This window comes from Rhinatrema bivittatum, chromosome 5, assembly GCF_901001135.1.
Source record: "Rhinatrema bivittatum chromosome 5, aRhiBiv1.1, whole genome shotgun sequence".
Classification (NCBI taxonomy): domain Eukaryota; kingdom Metazoa; phylum Chordata; class Amphibia; order Gymnophiona; family Rhinatrematidae; genus Rhinatrema; species Rhinatrema bivittatum.
In genome coordinates, this window is record NC_042619.1 from 112,929,673 (window position 1) to 112,949,380 (window position 19,708).

The window sequence follows — 19,708 nt, forward strand, 5'->3', positions numbered from 1 at the left end:
TGTTTGCTTAAGCATGTAATACCACTCGTTTTATTTAAAAAAACAAAAAAAACCCAACAAAAACCCTGCCACATCTAAATTGAGATGATTTGTATACTTTCCTAACACGACTAAACTGTAAATATTTAATTAAACACTGTCTAGTTTTAATCATTAATATTTATTTTATGACATTTTCTGTTTAATAGTCTTGTGTCAGTCCATTCACAGCTCATCATACCCAGTTAAAACCATTTTTATGTTGCTTTGGGATTACAGCATCAGTTTCTTTGGCTGACCCAGTAGCCCAGTAACAGTGGAGATCTGGAACTGATTCCCAGACTCTGTTTCTGGTTCTTAATCTAAAAGGGGTTGGCATTGGGGTTGTTATGAAGTTTCTTCTATGACCCTGTCCCATGGCAACATACTAGGTATGTACTGTGTTTGTGTGTATGTATGTGTATATTATACATACACACACAGTACATACCTAGTTACGAAATGAGTCATGGTTTGTGAATCCCTCACCCAGGGACAGGGTCACAGAAGAAGGAGGGGGATCCTAAAAACTACTGGAAGCTGAGTTTAGAGGCCCATCGTGCCCCCACTTTGGATGTAAATGGCAGTGAGAGGGGTAAGGGCAAAGGCTGTGGTGAAAAGCAAATCCAAATAAAATCAAGCAAACAAAGGTAATGACTGCATTAACCATTAAACATTTTTTTTTTTAATGCTTCTAGCCGACATAGACGATATGAAGATCTGCTACGTTCTGAGAGAAGGGGTTAATGCTACCAGTGACATGTTCCATTTTACAGTTGAAGATACTGGTAAGTAAGCTTCTCCTTGCTTTGAACATTTTGGCTTTGGGCTAAGTATTTTCTGCTTTTCATTTTAGCAGATGTTTCACTTAATTACAGGAAGCCCCAATAAGCTGGTATCTTACACATCTGAGTGTTCTTCTTGCTGGGAACTATTATTATAGCAGTCTCATAGATCTAAGGTGGACTCAGTAATTTGAATTCAAGGAAAATGTTACAGTCTTGCTAGGCAGCTATTCTTTAGAGTTCAGTAGTTACTCGAACTGATACGGTTTTTAAACATGGCTTTAACGTGGTATTGGGTAAATATTCACTCTAGGCTAGTGCTGCTCACTTCAGTTGAGAAAGAGACTGAAGGACAAGTTCCCTATTATTCCTGATGTCATTAATCCCACCCAGGGAAATAGTTTTCACTCATGAATTGTACAGATTTTCTGCTTGTGGATCAGTTTTATACCAGTTTTCAGTTCTGGATTAGTTAATCTGGTTTCACTCCTTGTTTTTGTCACTCTGGGGAAACTACTGCAGGGTTATATATCTATTCGTTTCCTATTGTGTTCACACTTAATACTGGAACTGACTCCAAAACACCGTTCACCATGCATTTAATTCATTATTAGTTACTTCTAGAATGAAACTTCTTCACTTGTTAGGGAAACTTGCAGTCTGGTCTCCTTGTGTGAATGCAAACAACAGTGAATCTATGGAAGATGTGCATCCACGACCCTACATACAATATATGAAAATAGTGCTGGTTGTGCCACTGCTGAGCACCCTGGAGTAACTACTCTAAGAGTGAAAAAGTTTGTGTACTATCAGTACAACTTGGATAGATTTGTGGGATTCAGATAAAACTCCAAGGCAGGTTCCTAAGATGTAAAATGATCATATGCAAATGCTTAATTTGTAAAATATTTTAGGATTGTAAAAACAGTGTGCAAAATGGAGAAATGCGATGCATTTCTCAAAATGTAAGCGTTGCACTTTTGGATACAGATGCTTTCAGTGTTCTGGTATTAGAATAACACAACAGACGCCTCATTCTTTTACTTGGGTTTAGTGTTGTCTACATACTGATCTACGGTACTGTAATTAGGCAAGTTATGATATAATAAATGATGCTATTTAAAATTATATAGGATTGCTCATGTTTGAAAGCCTTAGTGTCCCAGGGTGGTCTGTCTCCTACATCCTCACACTATAATTCAGTTGCACAGGGTGGCGTTTGCTCCTGCATACTCTCGGAATCTTGTAAGAGTTATTTTTGTGGTTCCAGTTCAGTTCAGCTCAGCACAAGACCCTGCTCCAGTGTAATTGCATTGCTTTCTTGTCTTGAATGGCCCTGCAGTTTTGCACCCTCACCCACCCCACGCCATGTTTGCTTCCTGTGGTTTTCTTGTACTTTCTCCTGGAATAATCTTACATGGTGATTAGGGTCCCCATGGAAGCTCTCTTGTGGGCTGAACCCTTCAGTGCTGTGCCTAAGCCAGCAATAGTTGCTAGTGCTACTCAAATCAACCCTCTGCCTAGTTCTAAACACAGGGCATCTAAATGCAGCTGTCCTTGACAGCCAGAAACCCCCCCTCCAGCTGTTTCTTTTTCTTCCATTTCAGACAGAAATACGGCTGTGGAGGCACAGGGTCAGCTCACTGCAGGGTTACTGAGCACAATGTCTTGCCTTAAATTAGAAAATGCTCTAGCAAGGAATGGTGCCCCATGTCTACTGCAAGCCTGACTCTTCTCTGTTCCTTTGGCCAATCTGCTCCTCCATTTTATTTGTCAGTCATCCCTCTCATCCTTTACCGGTACAGATACTGGGCCTTTGCAGTTCTGGCAGCTGAACTGTTTACTCCTAAACTGAACAGCGAAAAAAAAACAGTAGAGGAGGAGGAGGAAGAGAGTATGTCAGAAAGCTGAAAATCAGAGGTCTTCAGCGTATCCAGCACTGTACCTTGGCTAGAGAAGGGCAAAGGCCTTCCATGTGAAAAGTGAAATAGGAGAATGTTGGCTGTTTTACTTTTGCACATTTTCCATGGGAAAAAAACAAATCTGCTTCGCAGGGCAAATTCACCACAAATATATAGGAAAATTGAGGGTTTAATAGAGTTATTTCTATGATTTTCACTGTAAATTTCAGCAAAACATATTGTGCAGTTTCAGGTTCGCCAAAGATCAGATTTGTCCGTTTGCAAAGTGTCTCTTTAAGACCTACAGCAAATGTGTACATTCTGCTTTATATTTGTAAAGTTATTCACGGACTACGATTGTATATTTCATGTATCCTTAATGTTGACGCCAAGAACAAGCTGGGGAAAAAGCAGTAGCAACCTTCTCTTACTGCCGCCAAGCCTACCGGAGGACTCCTTTGGATGGAGTTGGGCCGAGCCTACTCTGGCCACCCACTCTTACCCTCAGTGTAGGCCACGCTGCTCCTTCAGGGGTGGGGGGCTGACCCTACTCTGGCCTCCTGTTCCTTCCCATGGCGTCCATCACATTGTTCCTTTGGGCAGATGCTGTAGCTGCCTCTCCCCTAGATCACAGCGCTGGTGAGCGGCTTTTCCCAGGTGCGCTGCCAATCCTCCTGACAGCAGCAGCAGAAGTGATGGCACGTCTTTGTTCCCGCATGCGTGAGACGTGGGGCACAACTTTCTTTGGGGGGAAAAGGATGTGCCGTCCTAGCCAACGTCGCTCCCAGAACTGTGGTGCTCTAGGTGGCTGCCTAGTCTGCCTACTGCTTCCATCGGCCCTGTTAAAAGGGTTCCTGGAAACATAAGAGCTTAACGAAAAAGAAAAGCTGAAGGGTAGATCTGCTCTCCTGTGGTTGCTCCTTTTTCCCCCCGTAAGGGGACAATGTACTAAATATGTTAACATTCATGCATGCCCTAACCGCTGATAACGAGTGTATTAATTAACATGCTATGTACAAAGGCCACCAGCGCAGAAGCTACATTTAAAGTGTTCTTTTAGTACCTTAAATTGAATTTCTGTCAAGGGTCAGCAGATTTGGCACACTAGCGGTTTATTACTGCGGGGGGAGGCCATGTCCTTGTCCTGCTCCCTGAAGGACATTTGATAAAAAGGTCCTCCTCTTCCTCTCCCAATCCGATCCAAATAAAGACTTCCCCATTCCTCTTTCCAGTTCCACTTCCTACCCACCTGATTCAGACCTGAGAACTTCCTGATTCCCCCCCCCCCCCCCCCCCAACCCACCACAAAAGTTCCTAAGGTGGTGCTGGCAGGCGAACACAGCCCTTCCTCTTACTGGCCCTGCAGGATGCCAGGTAGTCATGAAAGAACAAGTGTTATTTGCCAAAAAACCAAACCAAGCCAAAAACACTTAAGATTAAAACTGCTTTTATTAGAATGTATGTATTCACACTCATTCCCTCTCCCCACATCCTCCAAGCACATCTCTGGCCCCCTCACGCTCATTCCCTCGCACCACCCCCTCCAAGCAAATTTCTGGTCTCTCAAACTCATTCCCCCTCCAAGCACATTTCTGGCCCCTCACACTCATTCCTTTCCCTACCCCCTCCAAGCAAGACTCTGGCCCTTCACACTCATTCCCCCCTCCCAGCACACCTCCCACCCCCTTCACATTCATTTCTCCTCCTCCAGGTACCTATTCTCTTTGACTGTTGCCAGCTGAGTGCTTCACACCCTGCCGTGCTGCTTAAAAGCTTTTTCTCCTCTTGAGGTTCAGAAAATTGTGGTTCAAAGCAACCAAAGTACTGAACCACGCTTTGCCTGACTTGGTCACCCGACACTGCTGAGAATCTTTCTTGAGTGCCTGCACTGCTGATTGGCTGCCCCAGTGCCCCGAGACTGTTTGTTATAGGCCTGCATGAAAAGTGGGTGGGCCATGGCCCACTCAGGTGCACCCGTAGCTACGCCACTTCTTTGGCCCGGCCTTATCGGCAACAGCAGCCAATCACAGGAGCAGCAGGGTACAAGTCCCGTTCACCAAGCCCAAAAAAACATGATTTGGAGTTTAAAAAGCCCAATTATAAGCAACCCGTGAATGCAAAAAAAAAAAAGGCAAATCACTATGAAAACAACCCAAACTCGTGGGAAATAAGTGAGGTTGGCCACACTGCTGCTTACCAGTGGCGTGAACTTTGAACTGGCAGTAGGTGGAACCAGAACCAAGCTGAATGACAGGCAGGGAGGAAGTAAAGTTGTGTCTGCCTGCTGCCTTGGCTTTAGGAAGTTTTGGGGGTTCTGGAGGCTTTGTTTTATTTTAGCTCAGATGGGTGGGATCAGCGGTTTGAGGAGGGCATTTGGTTTAGTTTGGTCATAGGGGCTTCATTTTCTTTTATTATGGGCAATTGGGAGGAGAGATCAGGGGTTGAGGGTTTCATTTTTAATTCAAACGGGTGGGTAGGAGGAGGATTTAGTTAGTGTTTGTTTTTTTTTCTATGGGGCCTAGGTACTAATTCGAGTGCTGTGCATAGTGCACCTGCATTATGCTTGGTGGGCTTTTCATAGTACACTTTACACACCATTAGTTTACTACATTGATAGTAAACCAAATGATTAATTTTTGTGCACATTTTTAGCACAGTTTTAGTACATCTCCATCTAGAGGAGTAGGAAAGTGGAGACATGAGCAAAATAACTTTCCTTTTAATGTACTGTCCTTTCATTTTTAGCAGTTTCCTTCTGTTTTGTGGCTTTCTTTCAGATGGATGGCAGGATCATGATTTGCAAGACAGAGTTGCTCCTGCTCCATTATTAGTTTTCATTTTCTTTTCAATAGGACCCCCCAACTGAGGAGAAAGATTTATTTATTTATTTTTTTAAATCTCATCGTATTTCTTTTGCATCGAAATCATTATCGTATTTTCTAAGATTCACATCCTTACATTTTGAATAGTTCGCAGTGTTGCAAAGTCCGTGGGTACCTTCTTACCTGTAAATTTTGTAGGTAAGTTTCAAAGGAAGAGTATGTGAGTGGGCTTCCCTTTAAAAACTGGCTCCAAGAGTGAAGTGTAACTTGCCCCCGTGGACTCTGCGCCTCCTCTTAGCGTGGGCGAAACCTCTGCGCAACACAGAACTATGTAATGTACTGTCCATGCGCCGTTTCCCCACCACGCCCTCTTGCCGACCCCGGGAGCGCCTCCCTCCTCTCTCCAGCTGAGAGTACTCAAGCTATGGAAGCCTGCACAGACTTTTAAGCACGGCTGGGCAGAGGAAGCAACTTTCTGACAAGTCATTTTACCTATGTAAAGGCTTGGCTGCCAGGGCAAAAGGCTTTAATAATTGCCCCTTCTGTCGTTCTCTTCCTCTGCCTCCCTCTTCGCCTCTTTAAAAAAGGCCGTAAAGAAAACGTGCAAGTTGAATTGATTATTTTATTTTTGTTCTTTTTTTTCTTTACCAGTGCCAGACGCCTTCCTTGTTATTTACACATTCCTTAGCTGGGTGGTAAGGTGCTGTTTGCATGAATGGTTTAGTATTGATTCAGTCTGCGGAAAACATTGGATTGGATTGCAAAAATTTAGTGCAAGATTCTTGACTGAGGGGGGAACAGATTTGTGTTGAGAATTGCTGGAAAGGTGATTGAGGTACTAATGGTTGCCTTTGTTTGGCGTAATAGCTAAATTATACAGGTAGGTTCTATGGTTTCATGTGAAAATAAAAGGCCTAGTTTTCTGTCATTTTCCCCTTTGCTGTGTATGAATATCAAAGCATTGCTGCTGTGTGGCTCAGAAGAGTGTCAGTGGCACACAGAGTGAGGCTGGTTTCCATGTTCCTGGTGAGAAGTCAAACTTCTGTGAGAATCTTCATTTTAAACCGAGCAATGAGAGATCCGAGTGAAATGTGGAGAGAAAAGGCTCCACCAAATATTTATTGATTGTATTCTCTAAGAATGGCTGATCCCACAGTTTGTACTGTAGTAAATGTGGGAATAAGAGTGACTCACAAAATGGAGAATCTGAACATTTATTTATTTATTTATTTATTAGGTTTTGTATACCATCACTAAAACACACCATCATAATGGTTCACAACATATTAACAATATTTCAGATCTAAATACAAATTCAGATTCATATCCTTATAATTATCAATTAAAAAACATTAAAAAACCTAACAATTCGTTAAAAATTCTTAACTAAAAATCTTAAGAACATAAGAAATTGCCATGCTGGGTCAGACCAAGGGTCCATCAAGCCCAGCATCCTGTTTCCAACAGAGGCCAAAACCAGGCCACAAGAACCTGGCAAGTACCCAAACACGAAGAAGATCCCATGCTACTGATGCAATTAATAGCAGTGGCTATTCCTAAGTAAACTTGATTAATAGCCCTTAATGGACTTCTTCTCCAAGAACTTATCCAAACCTTTTTTGAACCCAGCTACACTAAATGCACTAACAACATCTTCTGGCAACAAATTCCAGAGCTTTATTGTGCGTTGAGTGAAAAAGAATTTTCTCCGATTAGTCTTAAATTTGCTTCTTGCTAACTTCATGGCATGCCCCCTAGTCCTTCTATTATTCAAAAGTGTAAATAACCGAGTCACATCTACTCCTTCAAGACCTCTCATGATCTTAAAGACCTCTATCATATCCCCCCTCAGCCGTCTCTTCTCCAAGCTGAACAGCCCTAACCTCTTCAGCCTTTCCTCATAGGGAAGCTGTTCCATCCCCTTTATCATTTTGGTTGCCCTTCTCTGTACCTTCTCCATTGCAACTATATCTTTTTTGAGATGTGGCGACCAGAATTGTACACAGTATTCAAGGTGCGGTCTCACCATGGAGCGATATAGAGGCATTATGACATTTTCCGTTTTATTAACCATTCCCTTCCTAATAATTCCTAACATTGTTTGCTTTTTTGACTGCTGCAGCACACTGAGCCGACGATTTTAAAGTATTATCCACTATGATGCCTAGATCTTTTTCCTGGTTGGTAGCTCCTAATATGGAACCTTACATCATGTAACTATAGCATGGGTTATTTGTCCCTATATGCAACACCTTGCACTTGTCCACATTAAATTTCATCTGCCATTTGGATGCCCAATCTTCCAGTCTTGCAAGGTCCTCCTGTAATGTATCACAGTCCACTTGTGATTTAACTACTCTGAATAATTTTGTGTCATCCGCAAATTTGATAACCTCACTTGTCGTATTCCTTTCCAGATCATTTTTATATATATATTGAAAAGCACCGGTCCAAGTACAGGTCCCTGAGGCACTCCACTGTTTACCCTTTTCCACTGAGAAAATTGACCATTTAATCCTATTCTCTGTTTCCTGTCTTTTAACCAGTTTGTAATCCACGAACCTATTCCAGAACATTTGCGTTCTTTGGCAAGGGTATCATTGGTTGTGTATTTCTGCTTCATAATTATTGTCTATCCCCTTGCATAAAATCAAACAAATAATAATAACTACTAAAATGATACCAAAACGCTTAACTCAGTAAAATTCAATGTAAAAATTCAATGTAAGAAGAATAAACTTAGAAAGTAACGAAACGAATTAAAACTGTAAAAGCATAAAATGTGAACTAAAACATACTATGATTGAGTTGGGTATGCTTTGCTAAAAAGCCAGGTTTTAACTCACGTTTAAACTGTTTAAAATTAGTCTCGAGTCTTAAAATTGTTGGTATAGTATTCCAAATTTTGGGTCCTGCCAGTGATAGAGCTCTCTCTCTAACCTGATTCAGATGTGCAGAATGTACAGAGGGTAATGTTAATAAGCCCTTGTTTGCAGAATGCAAAACATGTCTCCCCCTCCGAGTTTGGATTGTTGGAGTATTTTTTTCTCTCTCTCCCTATGTTGGAGGGGCTCTTCCAGGAGAACCGATGTGCCGTGACGGCCAGAGGCTGAAAGGGAATCCTCCAATCCTGCCCACTGCAGTACTGGTCACTTCTGCAGCCCAGGCTTTTGGGTCTCCAGCATACGACCGTCTGTGTCAGTCATGACTCATGTTGGACAGAGGTCTTCTGTGCAGTAGGCTGCAATGCTGCTCCTAAGTCATGGGGCTTGTTACACCTATAATAATTTCTGAGCCAAAAAAGCACTCTATTTATGCTATTTCCTTAATCTCACATCTTCTTTTGCCATTCTTATACCAATTTCCTTTTCAAGTTTATTCAAGAACTGATCGGACCTTTGTTTCTTTCCTCAACTTATTCCAGAACATTTGCGTTCTTTGGCAAGGGTATCATTGGTTGGGCATTTCTGCTTCAGAATTATTGTCTATCCCCTTGCATAAACTTTCTTGCATTAACTTTTTCTGTAATTGAACATCTGTTCCTGGATTGTTCTGAATTTCCCTTTCAGTAGCCTGATCATAAGATCATTGATTCAGCAGTCTGGTTCCAAATAATGTTTCTCCACCGAGTAGTTGACTTGCTCTTCTGTATGGTAGATAGCTGTGTGTCTGTGTGAGTTTATTCTTGCCTTTTTTAACATCTGGCCTGTTTTGCCAGTGTAGCATCCCTCATCACATTTTCTGCATTGAATAATAAATAGTACCTAAGAGGAAGAGTACAAACAGCATCTCCTTTGCGGACTTGGCACTAGCATTTTGGAACTCCCTACTGCTCCACATTAGACTTGCTCCAGATCTCTTATCTTTCAGAAAACTGTTGAAAACATGGCTCTTTGAAGCAGCATTTGTTACACACCAATGATACACGCTGTATGAAAGACTCTGAATGTAACTTTAAAGCACCTTACAAGGACTATCAACAAAATTGAGATAACAGAAATCTTGTATATAACTTGCAACAGTTATGTATATAAATTATTAAGATGTTAACTTCTGTATATAGTCCTCCTTATTACCTTTGTATATAGATCCTTATGATGCCATAGCTCCGTCACTATTAATACCTAGATTATAATGCACTATGATTCTAAGATCTAGTACCTGGATAATACTATAACTGAGCTACCTGCTATACTAGAATTATTTAAACCTAGCAAATCCCGTATAGGCATTTCTATATTCCTATTAAATAACCTAATAATCTTTATATGCTGTAACTTTCTTCATCACTGATTTGTATGTCTAATCCAGTGCATTTTCTAGACCAACGTAATAAAACCCATGCTAAAATTGGAGTTAAATTTCCACTGGTTTTATTTAATGTACATGGTAAAGACAGGAGGGCCTGTGGGATGCAGAAAGCTAATGACATGTAAATAGACCAGGAATAAAAAAAAGAAATGCATGCTAAACAGCTTTATTTACTCACTGGCTATTTTGCATGCCATTAATACAAAATCTATGCTAAAACAAACTCCCCAAGTTCACAATTGGGCAGCGGAACCCCCTCTCTCCCATCAACCTTCCAAAAAAAAAAATTATCGGGCTGAGCGGTGCAATTCCCATCCTCCGTCCTAACGTCCTACTCTCCAATGGGCCGATTTAACTGAGCCTAGTGGGGTGAATGCCCTCCCATCCATCTGCCTTCCTTCAATAAAAAAAAACAAATAGCTCCGAGCCCTCCAAATCTTCCCCCATCCCCGAGAACCCCAGCCAGAGAAGACTTTATTTCCTGATTGGTTTCTTCATTGTCAATAAAACGACCAGTCCCCTTTCAGAATTCTGAAAGGACAGCCTTCTGAAAGGGGATTGGTCCTTTCACTGACAGTTGACAGTGGAAGTACCAATCAGCAGACAGTGAAGGAGTGAATCATTTTTTTATTGCATTAATCATTACATATACAAGCATAACTTGACATGGGTGAAGAAGGCCAAAACTAGAAAAATAATACCATTAATGGAAATATATTACCTAAATTTATAAGCCTTATAATGAAACTACCATCAAAAGGGCAACAAGGGAAAGCCTGGGAATAGCATAATGAGGTAAATGAAAATAGGAAACCTAGGAAAAAGGACGTACATCCATACTCAAAGTACAACTGAATCCTTAACCACACCTCTAATAAACTTAATATTACAACATGTTATACTTCTTAGAGTCAAAGGAGCAAATAAATTACTATTAAGTGTCGGTAGGTTGTAGATATTAATATTCATTTATTTATGTCTTCACTGTCTGCTGATTGGTTCCTCCACTGTCAGCTGTTACTAAAAAAAGACCAATCCTCTTTCAGATGGCTGTCCATTGAGTTCTGAAAGGGGATTGGGATTGGATTTAACTCCTGTTTATGACTAGCAGTTAAATTTCCTGCAGTAAAAAACTGTGCGTTAGGCAGCGTTCCCATTTTCATGCCTCCTTGCAGTTTTCATGGAGATGAGCTGATCTTGCCCTGACTTATTACGTCTGTTTTTCTGCACTAAAATCCCTATTACATAGTGAGGTTATGTTTGCGCTGAAAAACTGCACTTAAAATGGGAGTAAAAAGCTGTGTTAGGGTTAACGTGGCTTATTACATTGGCCCCTCTGTAATATGCCTTGAACTCCGGGTTGGAAAGGCGTGAAACAAATGATGATGATTATTTTTCCCATGGGAATAACTGTGGTGTCCTGTGATGTGTGTTGGCATAGCTTACAGCATAGTGTTTTGTTGAGTCTTATGCCACTTTTTTCATTCTTACCTGTTTATTCGGTGTTGACCTGATGAAATAAGTATAGCTCCTGTAAGCTAGTCAACAAATGCATTGAGTTGGTCCAATCAAAATATCTTTTTGTTTTGTTTTGTTGACCTTTATATCTGTACAACCAATAACAGTAACCAGAAAGCAGACGCCTGAAGATTGTAGGTTAGAAAGAACATGAATTTTGATTATGTTCTTGCAGTTGTTTGCATGTAGGAACAATTTAACATTTCTGCAGTGTTACCAGTTGTTTGGGTGTTTTTTGTTTAAATGGGTTAGCTCATGGACCCATTGGTATCTCGAGAAGCTTGAGGAAGAGTTAGGTGGCTAGATCCCATGGGATGAAAATTTCTAGCCTCGTAGATTTGCCTAGTGTCTAGATTTAGTCATGCAATAGTGGGTAGTCCTGGGGTCAGGGGAAGACTTAACCAGCTGATTTTAAACATTTGCCAGTTTAATTTCATCTGCAAACCTGGGAACATGAAGGACAGGCCTGAACCTAGTTAAATAGGTTTTACCCAGCTAGAGTTTGGCAAACTTTCAGCCGCAGGTTAGGTGGATGCGTTGCGGCTGAAATTGAGTTAAGATAGCTAAGTGGTTAGGTTATCTGAGGTGTTCTGGGGCCAGCTGAGAAGCCGTCCCTTCATTTTCTGTTTGAGAATGACGTATCATTGATTGAGAAGAAGCTAGAGAAGTGGTTGAAACCCATCATTAATGGAGCTTAACAAGTGGTAATAGGTGATGAACTTCATGGTGTTACACAAGTGAATGAAATATGATACTGAGAAAATTGTGGTTACGAAGAGTGTTAGCATTTCAACTATGCAAGATGGCACTGTTCCATTTGGAGTGAGAGTTAACACACAAATTAGCTTCAGTGTCAAGCCCTGTGCCTTTCATAGGAAATAAGGCACAGTACTACATTGTCTGCATTCAGGGACATTCGTACTTATTACTTTGGAAACTACGGCAAGAAAAATGTCATTGACATTTAAGACTTTGAGTGGAACATAACACTGTACATCTGTATGTTGTCTGGATGCCTTGAGCACGTATTGTAATTCTGTGGTGGTACAGTCCCCTCTGTATATGAAGACATAGGGACATGCTTTTTTTTTTTTTTGTTGCAGTACAGCTGTCAACTTGGTTTTGAGCAATTTCTTTTGTGTGGAAAATTGGTGACTTGACGTGAGACATAATCCAGAGTTTTCCTTAAAGACTGGTCAGTACTCAAGCAAACAGCTCACACCAGTAGTGTTTGGAATGAAGCGATTCTTAACTTTATAGACTTTTCAACTTAATATAGGAAAAAAATCCCTGTTGAGATACATGTTGAGTCTGTATGCTTTTGGGAAAAGTTCAGGAGCCTCAAAAAAAAACATTGGTGGAAGCCCCAGAGCTTATTGTAATGTCCATGTTCCTCTGTGTCTCGGCTTAATTTTTCATGCATACTGGTGGCAGGAGAAGAGGAGGCCCGTGGTGGTGCTGGTGGACCCGATCCCACTGGTGGCAGGAGAAGAGGAGGCCCGTGGTGCTGCTGGTGGACCCAATCCCACTGGTGGCGGAAGAAGAGGAGGCCCATGGTACTGCTGGTGGACCTAATCCCACTGGTGGCAGGAGAAGAGGAGGAGGTCCGTGGTGCTGCTGGTGGACCTGATCCCACTGGCGGCAGAAGCAGGAGGCCACAGCAGAGGAAGCCCGTCCTTCAGCTCCTCCTCCAGTGCTGACCCCGCGATAGTCAACATTCACGGTGCTAGAACTTCCTGTATTCTCGCGAGATGAGAATACAGGAAGTGCTAGCACTGCAAGTATTGAATTACCTCATGGTCAGTACAGGAAGACGAGCTGCAGAACAGCTTTTCTCCACAAAGGAACAGGCTGACTGCAGCAGTGGAGGAGGAATGACCCATGGACCCTGACTGCCTGGTCTGCATATGTGTGTGTATGTGTGTGTGTGTGTGTGTGTGTGTGAGTGAATGGGAGGCTGCCTGGAATGAGTGGGTGTGTGCCTGTGATAGGTGTGTATGTGTGTATGAATGGGAGCTTGACTGGGATAGGTGTGTGTGTGTGTGTATATGTGAATGGGAGACTGCCTGTGATGGGTGTGCATATATGTGTGAGTGAATGGGAGGCTACCTGGGATGGATGTGTGTGTGTATGAATGGGAGGCTGCTGGTATGGGTGTATGTGTGTGTGTGTGTGTGTGTGTGTGTGTGTGTGTGTGTGAATGGGATGCGCCTGGGATGGGTGTGTATATATGTGTGAGTGAATGGGAGGCTGCCTGGGATGGGTGTACGTGTGAATGAATAGGAGCCTGCCTGGGATGAGTGTGTGAATGAGAACCTGCCTGGGCTGCATATGTGTATGTGTGTGTGTGAATGGGAGCCTGCCTGGGGTATGTGGGTGTAAATAGGAGCTTGTCTGGTTGTGTGTGTTAGAGAAAGAGAGAGAGAATGGGAGCTGCCTGGGTTGTGTGTGTGTGTGTGAGAGAGAGAGAAAATGGGGGCTGCAGGTGGATTCCAACCTGCGAGCAGCTGAAATAAAGATGAGGACCTGAGGCTACTGGTAGATCCCAACCAAAGTTCCAAGCTGAACAGCCCTAACCTCTTCAGCCTTTCCTCCTAGGGGAGCTGTTCCATCCCCATTATCATTTTGGTTGCCCTTCTCTGTACCTTCTCCATCGCAACTATATCTTTTTTGAGATGCAGCGACCAGAATTATACACAGTATTCAAGGTGCGGTCTCACCTAATAATTCCTAACATTGTTTGCTTTTTTGACTGCTGCAGCACACTGAGCCGACGATTTTAAAGTATTATCCACTATGATGCCTAGATCTTTATCCTGGGTGGTAGCTCCTAATATGGAACCTAACATCGTGTAACTACAGCAAGGGTTATTTTTCTCTATATACAACACCTTGCACTTGTCCACATTAAATTTAATCTGCCATTTGGATGCCCAATCTTCCAGTTTTGCAAGGTCCTCCTGTAATGTATCACAGTCTGCTTGTGATTTAACTACTCTGGATAATTTTGATTCATCTGCAAATTTGATAACCTCACTCGTCGTATTCCTTTCCAGATCATTTATAAATATATTGAAAAGCACCGGTCCATGTACAGATCTCTGAGGCACTCCACTGTTTACCCTTTTCCACTGAGAAAACTGATCATTTAATCCTACTCTCTGTTTCCTGTCTTTTAACCAGTTTGTAATCCACGAAAGGACATCACCTCCTATCCCATGACTTTTTAGTTTTCATAGAAGCCTCTCATGAGGGACTTTGTAAACGCCTTCTGAAAATCCAAATACACTACATCTACCGGTTCACCTTTATCCACATGTTTATTAACCCCTTCAAAAAAATGAAGCAGATTTGTTAGGCAAGACTACCCTTGGGTAAATCCATGTTGACTGTGTTCCATTACATGTCTTTCTATATGCTCTACGATTTTGATCTTGAGAATAGTTTCCACTATTTTTCCCGGCACTGAAGTCAGGCTCACTGGTCTATAGTTACCCGGATCGTCCCTGGAGCCTTTTTTAAATATTGGGGTTACATTGGCCACCCTTCAGTCTTCAGGTACAATGGATGATTTTAATGGTAGGTTACAAATTTTAACTAATAGATCAGAACTTTCATTTTTGAGTTCCTTCAGTATCCTAGGATGCATACCATCCGGTCCAGGTGATTTGCTACTCTTTAGTTTGTCAATCTGGCCTACTACATCTTCCAGGTTCACAGTAATTTTGTTTAGTTCATCTGACTCATCACCCCTGAAAACCATCTCCGGAACTGGTATCTCCCCAACATCCTCATTAGTAAACACAGAGGCAAAGAATTCATTTAGTCTTTATGCAATGGCCTTATTTTCCCTAAGAGCCCCTTTAACCCCTCGGTCATCTAATGGTCTAATCGACTCCCTCACAGGTTTCTTGCTTTGAATATATTTAAAAAAGTTTTTATCATGAGTTTTTGCCTCTCTGGCCAACTTCATTTCAAATTCTCTCTTCGCCTGTCTTATCAATGTTTTACACTTAACTTGACAATGCTTATGTTTTATCCTATTTTCTTCAGATGGATCCTTCTTCCAATTTTTGAAGGATTTTTTTTTGGCTAAAATAGCCTCTTTCACCTCACCTTTTAACCATGACGGTACTCGTTTTGCCTTCCTTCCACCTTTCTTAATGCGTAGAATACTTATGGACTGCGCCTCTAGGATTGTATTTTTAAACAATGTCCAAGCCTGTTGAACACTTTTAATCTTTGCAGCTGCACCTTTCAGTTTTTTTCTAACTATTTTCCTCATTTTATCAAAGTTTCCCTTTTGAAAATTTAGTGTTAGAGCTGCAGATTTACTTATTGTCCCCCTTCCAGTTATTAGTTTAAATTTGATCATGTTAGGATCACTGTTGCCAAGTGATCCCACCACCATTACCTCTCTCACCAAATCCTGCATTCCACTAAGAATTAAATCTAAAATAGCTCCCTCTCTTGTTGGTTCCTGAACCAATTGCTCCATGAAGCAATCATTTATTACATCCAGGAATAATGAGAGCAATTCATAGGAGTGACCAAACACATTTAAACCAAGAGAAAACTTCTTATTTTTCTTCTTCGTTTTATAAAGTAGTTATAAGATCAGAAAAGGCTGATTTTCTCGGTTTTTTTGCTTGAATAGAACTCTGCATGGAATAGCTGTCAGATAGCTGTAGGAACTGCATATGTCCATCTTGTGCACTACGAGCAGAAAGGAGTGACTTGTGCAAGATTGCTCCCTGCAGGGTTTCTATATTTGGTTTTGCAGTTGCTGACTGTCATCTCAGAAGACATACTGCTCTATGCAGTATATTTATGACATCCAGCATTTCTAGAATAAGCGTTGAGCACTAATCAATAAAATCTTTACGGCTCCTTTGGAGGACCACAAAAACTTGTGCCCTGTCTTGGCTAAAATGTGATCTCACCCCATTCCCCTGTTTTTTGTTCTTCCTCAAAAGAGAGGAAATAAATTCTTGGAACGTTCTTAAAATATTATTTTGTACACTAGAACAATGATTTTGTTCATCCCTAAGACTGATGAAAATAATTGTTTTTATTGCTCATTTTCTGAATGTTTAAGCCAAAACTGATGACTTTCAGTTTCTTTCTTTCTTTAGTTTTCTCTGTGTTGGATTGGTACTGATAGCATGCTGATCAAGCAGATTAGAACTTAAATTTCCAGTGTTCCATATTGTAGCATTCATGCACCAGGCCCTATAGCACAGATGAGAAAAGACTTTTTAATAGCTGGGCCTCATGCAGGACAACTGCAGAAACTGCTGCATCTGTAAGGAACACAAGAGTTCTGGACCTGCAAGTTAAAACCAGCTTTATTATAAGGTAGGCTTCTAAAATGGAACTGTAATATTCCCCCCCTCCCCACATGACTTTCGTTTTTAAAAATATGTTTCCCCAGATGGTTTCTGAAACATTCTGATTTTATAGCTACACCTGATAAAACTCAATTGAAACGAAACTGTGTTGTAACAAAGCCGGAAATAAATGATGCTTTTTCAGTACCCACCTAGGAGTCAGGTTGGCATGGAATGCATCATTAAATCTTTTCTTTAACGAGGCATTTTGACTCGAAATTTCCCTGTGTGGGTTTGAAATGCTAAAATGCAATGCTAGGCAAATTGAAAAGGAGAAAAATAACATTTTACACACAGTTTCTCAGTAGATCTGAAATGTCTTCTGATTGCTCCTCGTTGAACTTCACTCTCCCTTTCTGCTAAACTTGAGCAGAGAGCCACAGCAGGACCAGGGGGATGCTGCTTTGATAGGTACTGAGATATCACAGCAGGACCAGGCGGATGCTGCTTTGATAGGTACTGAGATATCACAGCAGGACCAGGCGGATGCTGCTTTGATAGGTACTGAGATATCACAGCAGGACCAGGCAAATGCTGCTTTGATAGGTACTGAGATATCACAGCAGGACCAGGCGGATGCTGCTTTGATAGGTACTGAGATATCACAGCAGGACCAGGCAGATGCTGCTTTGATAGGTACTGAGATATCACAGCAGGACCAGGCGGATGCTGCTTTGATAGGTACTGAGATATCACAGCAGGACCAGGCGGATGCTGCTTTGATAGGTACTGAGATATCACAGCAGGACCAGGCGGATGCTGCTTTCATAGGTACTGAGATATCACAGCAGGACCAGGCGGATGCTGCTTTGATAGGTACTGAGATATCACAGCAGGACCAGGCGGATGCTGCTTTCATAGGTACTGAGATATCACAGCAGGACCAGGCAGATGCTGCTTTGATAGGTACTGAGATATCACAGCAGGACCAGGCAGATGCTGCTTTGATAGGTACTGAGATATCACAGCAGGACCAGGCGGATGCTGCTTTGATAGGTACTGAGATATCACAGCAGTACCAGGTGGATGCTGCTTTGATAGGTACTGAGATATCACAGCAGGACCAGGGGGATGCTGCTTTGATAGGTACTGAGATATCACAGCAGGACCAGGCGGATGCTGCTTTGATAGGTACTGAGATATCACAGCAGGACCAGGCGGATGCTGCTTTGATAGGTACTGAGATATCACAGCAGGACCAGGCGGATGCTGCTTTGATAGGTACTGAGATATCACAGCAGGACCAGGCGGATGCTGCTTTGATAGGTACTGAGATATCACAGCAGGACCAGGTGGATGCTGCTTTCAATAGGTACTGAGATATCACAGCAGGACCAGGCAGATGCTGCTTTGATAGGTACTGAGATATCACAGCAGGACCAGGCAGATGCTGCTTTCATAGGTACTGAGATATCACAGCAGGACCAGGCGGATGCTGCTTTGATAAGTACTGAGATATCACCAGGAGGTTTCTTATCCTTGCAGACACAGCCTCCTGGGATCCCATGCTCCTTTTCCTGGACTTTAAGGCTCCCTTGGATGAATGCTGGGCTCTGTGACTCCCAAGGAGTCTTTTTGCTATCTGTTTCTCCAAATGCTTGCGTCTTTCTCCAGCCCACCTTCCTACCTGTTTCCTCTGGACTTCTTTCAGACTCCTTGATCAGAGCACTGCATGGGCTGCTGTCTCCTCTTCTTGTTTCTTCTTTCCACGCTGCTTCTTACCTGTGGACAGACACCCAACACCCACTTTTCACTCTTTTTGCAAAGGTCATTGTTCACACATAACAGATCAGGATCTTTTTCCCCTCATAGAAATGAATGTACAAATTGCAGCTTTCTAATTTGCACACTTTAGTAAAAACTTTTATTTATTTTGAAACACCAAAACCTTGTGTGCAGTGTCTCCTTGGTCCTGAAGGTAATTATTCCTCCATGGAGGAGGATCCACATCTCTGTTTGTTTGCAGGGCTACATTGGGATTGAGCTTTGCTACGGACTGCGACCCCTTAGAATAGAGATGTACCCAGAAGGGGGTTAGAAAATGTTTGCCACATAGTTAAAACAGCAAACTAAAACTAACACCCCCCTTTCAAACCCCTGTGACATCTGGTGCTGCTTCTGGTACAGCGAGGTAGGGCATACAGCTGCTAATCTACTTCAGATTTCAGTGCACTACAGATGTGACATTTTATTGCCATTAATCCTGCATTATTTCATAAGAATCCTCTTATGGTGAACTCCCTATTTTATTTGCCCTACTATAACAGAGTGTGTTCTTCATGGAAGTACATTAGTAGGAAATGAGGATTTGCAAAAAGCTTACCTGAGCATGAAATTCACTCAAAGCATGGTCTATGGCAGGGCTCTGCTGTTCTGTCCTTTTAAGCCCTTTGAAGGCAAGGGGGAGTTATAGTGGGATATTTTGTACAGAACAATGTAGAGGAAGGATCTGGTTATTTTAGAATGACATGTCAAAATGAATTACCCTTGCATTGCCTTTTCTTTTCTCATAAACTACCAGAGAGAGCTGCGTATGCTTCAATTAAATATAGACCAGTGTTGCTCCAAGAAGGTGCGATACATTTTTCATGGTCAGTGGATAAATACCAAAGTTATATTTCAGTACAGTAAGGTACTTTACAAAAAGAAAAGTCAATGTATTGAAAGAACTGCCAAATATTTGCAACTAATTTAGGAAGGATAAGACGTTTATGATTCCGTGGATCTGTTTTTCCTCAGTACCTCTCCCCCCTGTACAAAGAGCCTTCTGGTTCAGCCCACACATCAACTACTAAATGCAATTTTACTAATCCCATGTTCAAGTCAGCCAAGGTATCTGCATCACTGGGACACAGCTCTGCACTATGCTTGGAGAGTTTATATAAAGAAAGAGCAGAAGAGCAATTTTATAGCTAATATTTACATGTCAGATCAGCTAAACTGTTAACTGTGAGGTTAACATC

The 19,708-nt window shown here is 41.9% G+C and overlaps 1 protein-coding gene across 1 annotated transcript in view; it reads left to right on the forward strand.

The window, feature by feature from the left end:
* Positions 1 to 19,708, forward strand: part of FREM2 (FRAS1 related extracellular matrix 2) — a 322,606-nt gene that overhangs the window by 23,720 nt on the left and 279,178 nt on the right. The window contains exon 2 of the mRNA XM_029602748.1: positions 717 to 806. Coding sequence (XP_029458608.1) covers positions 717 to 806 — 90 coding nt within the window. The remainder of the gene's footprint in view (positions 1 to 716; positions 807 to 19,708) is intronic.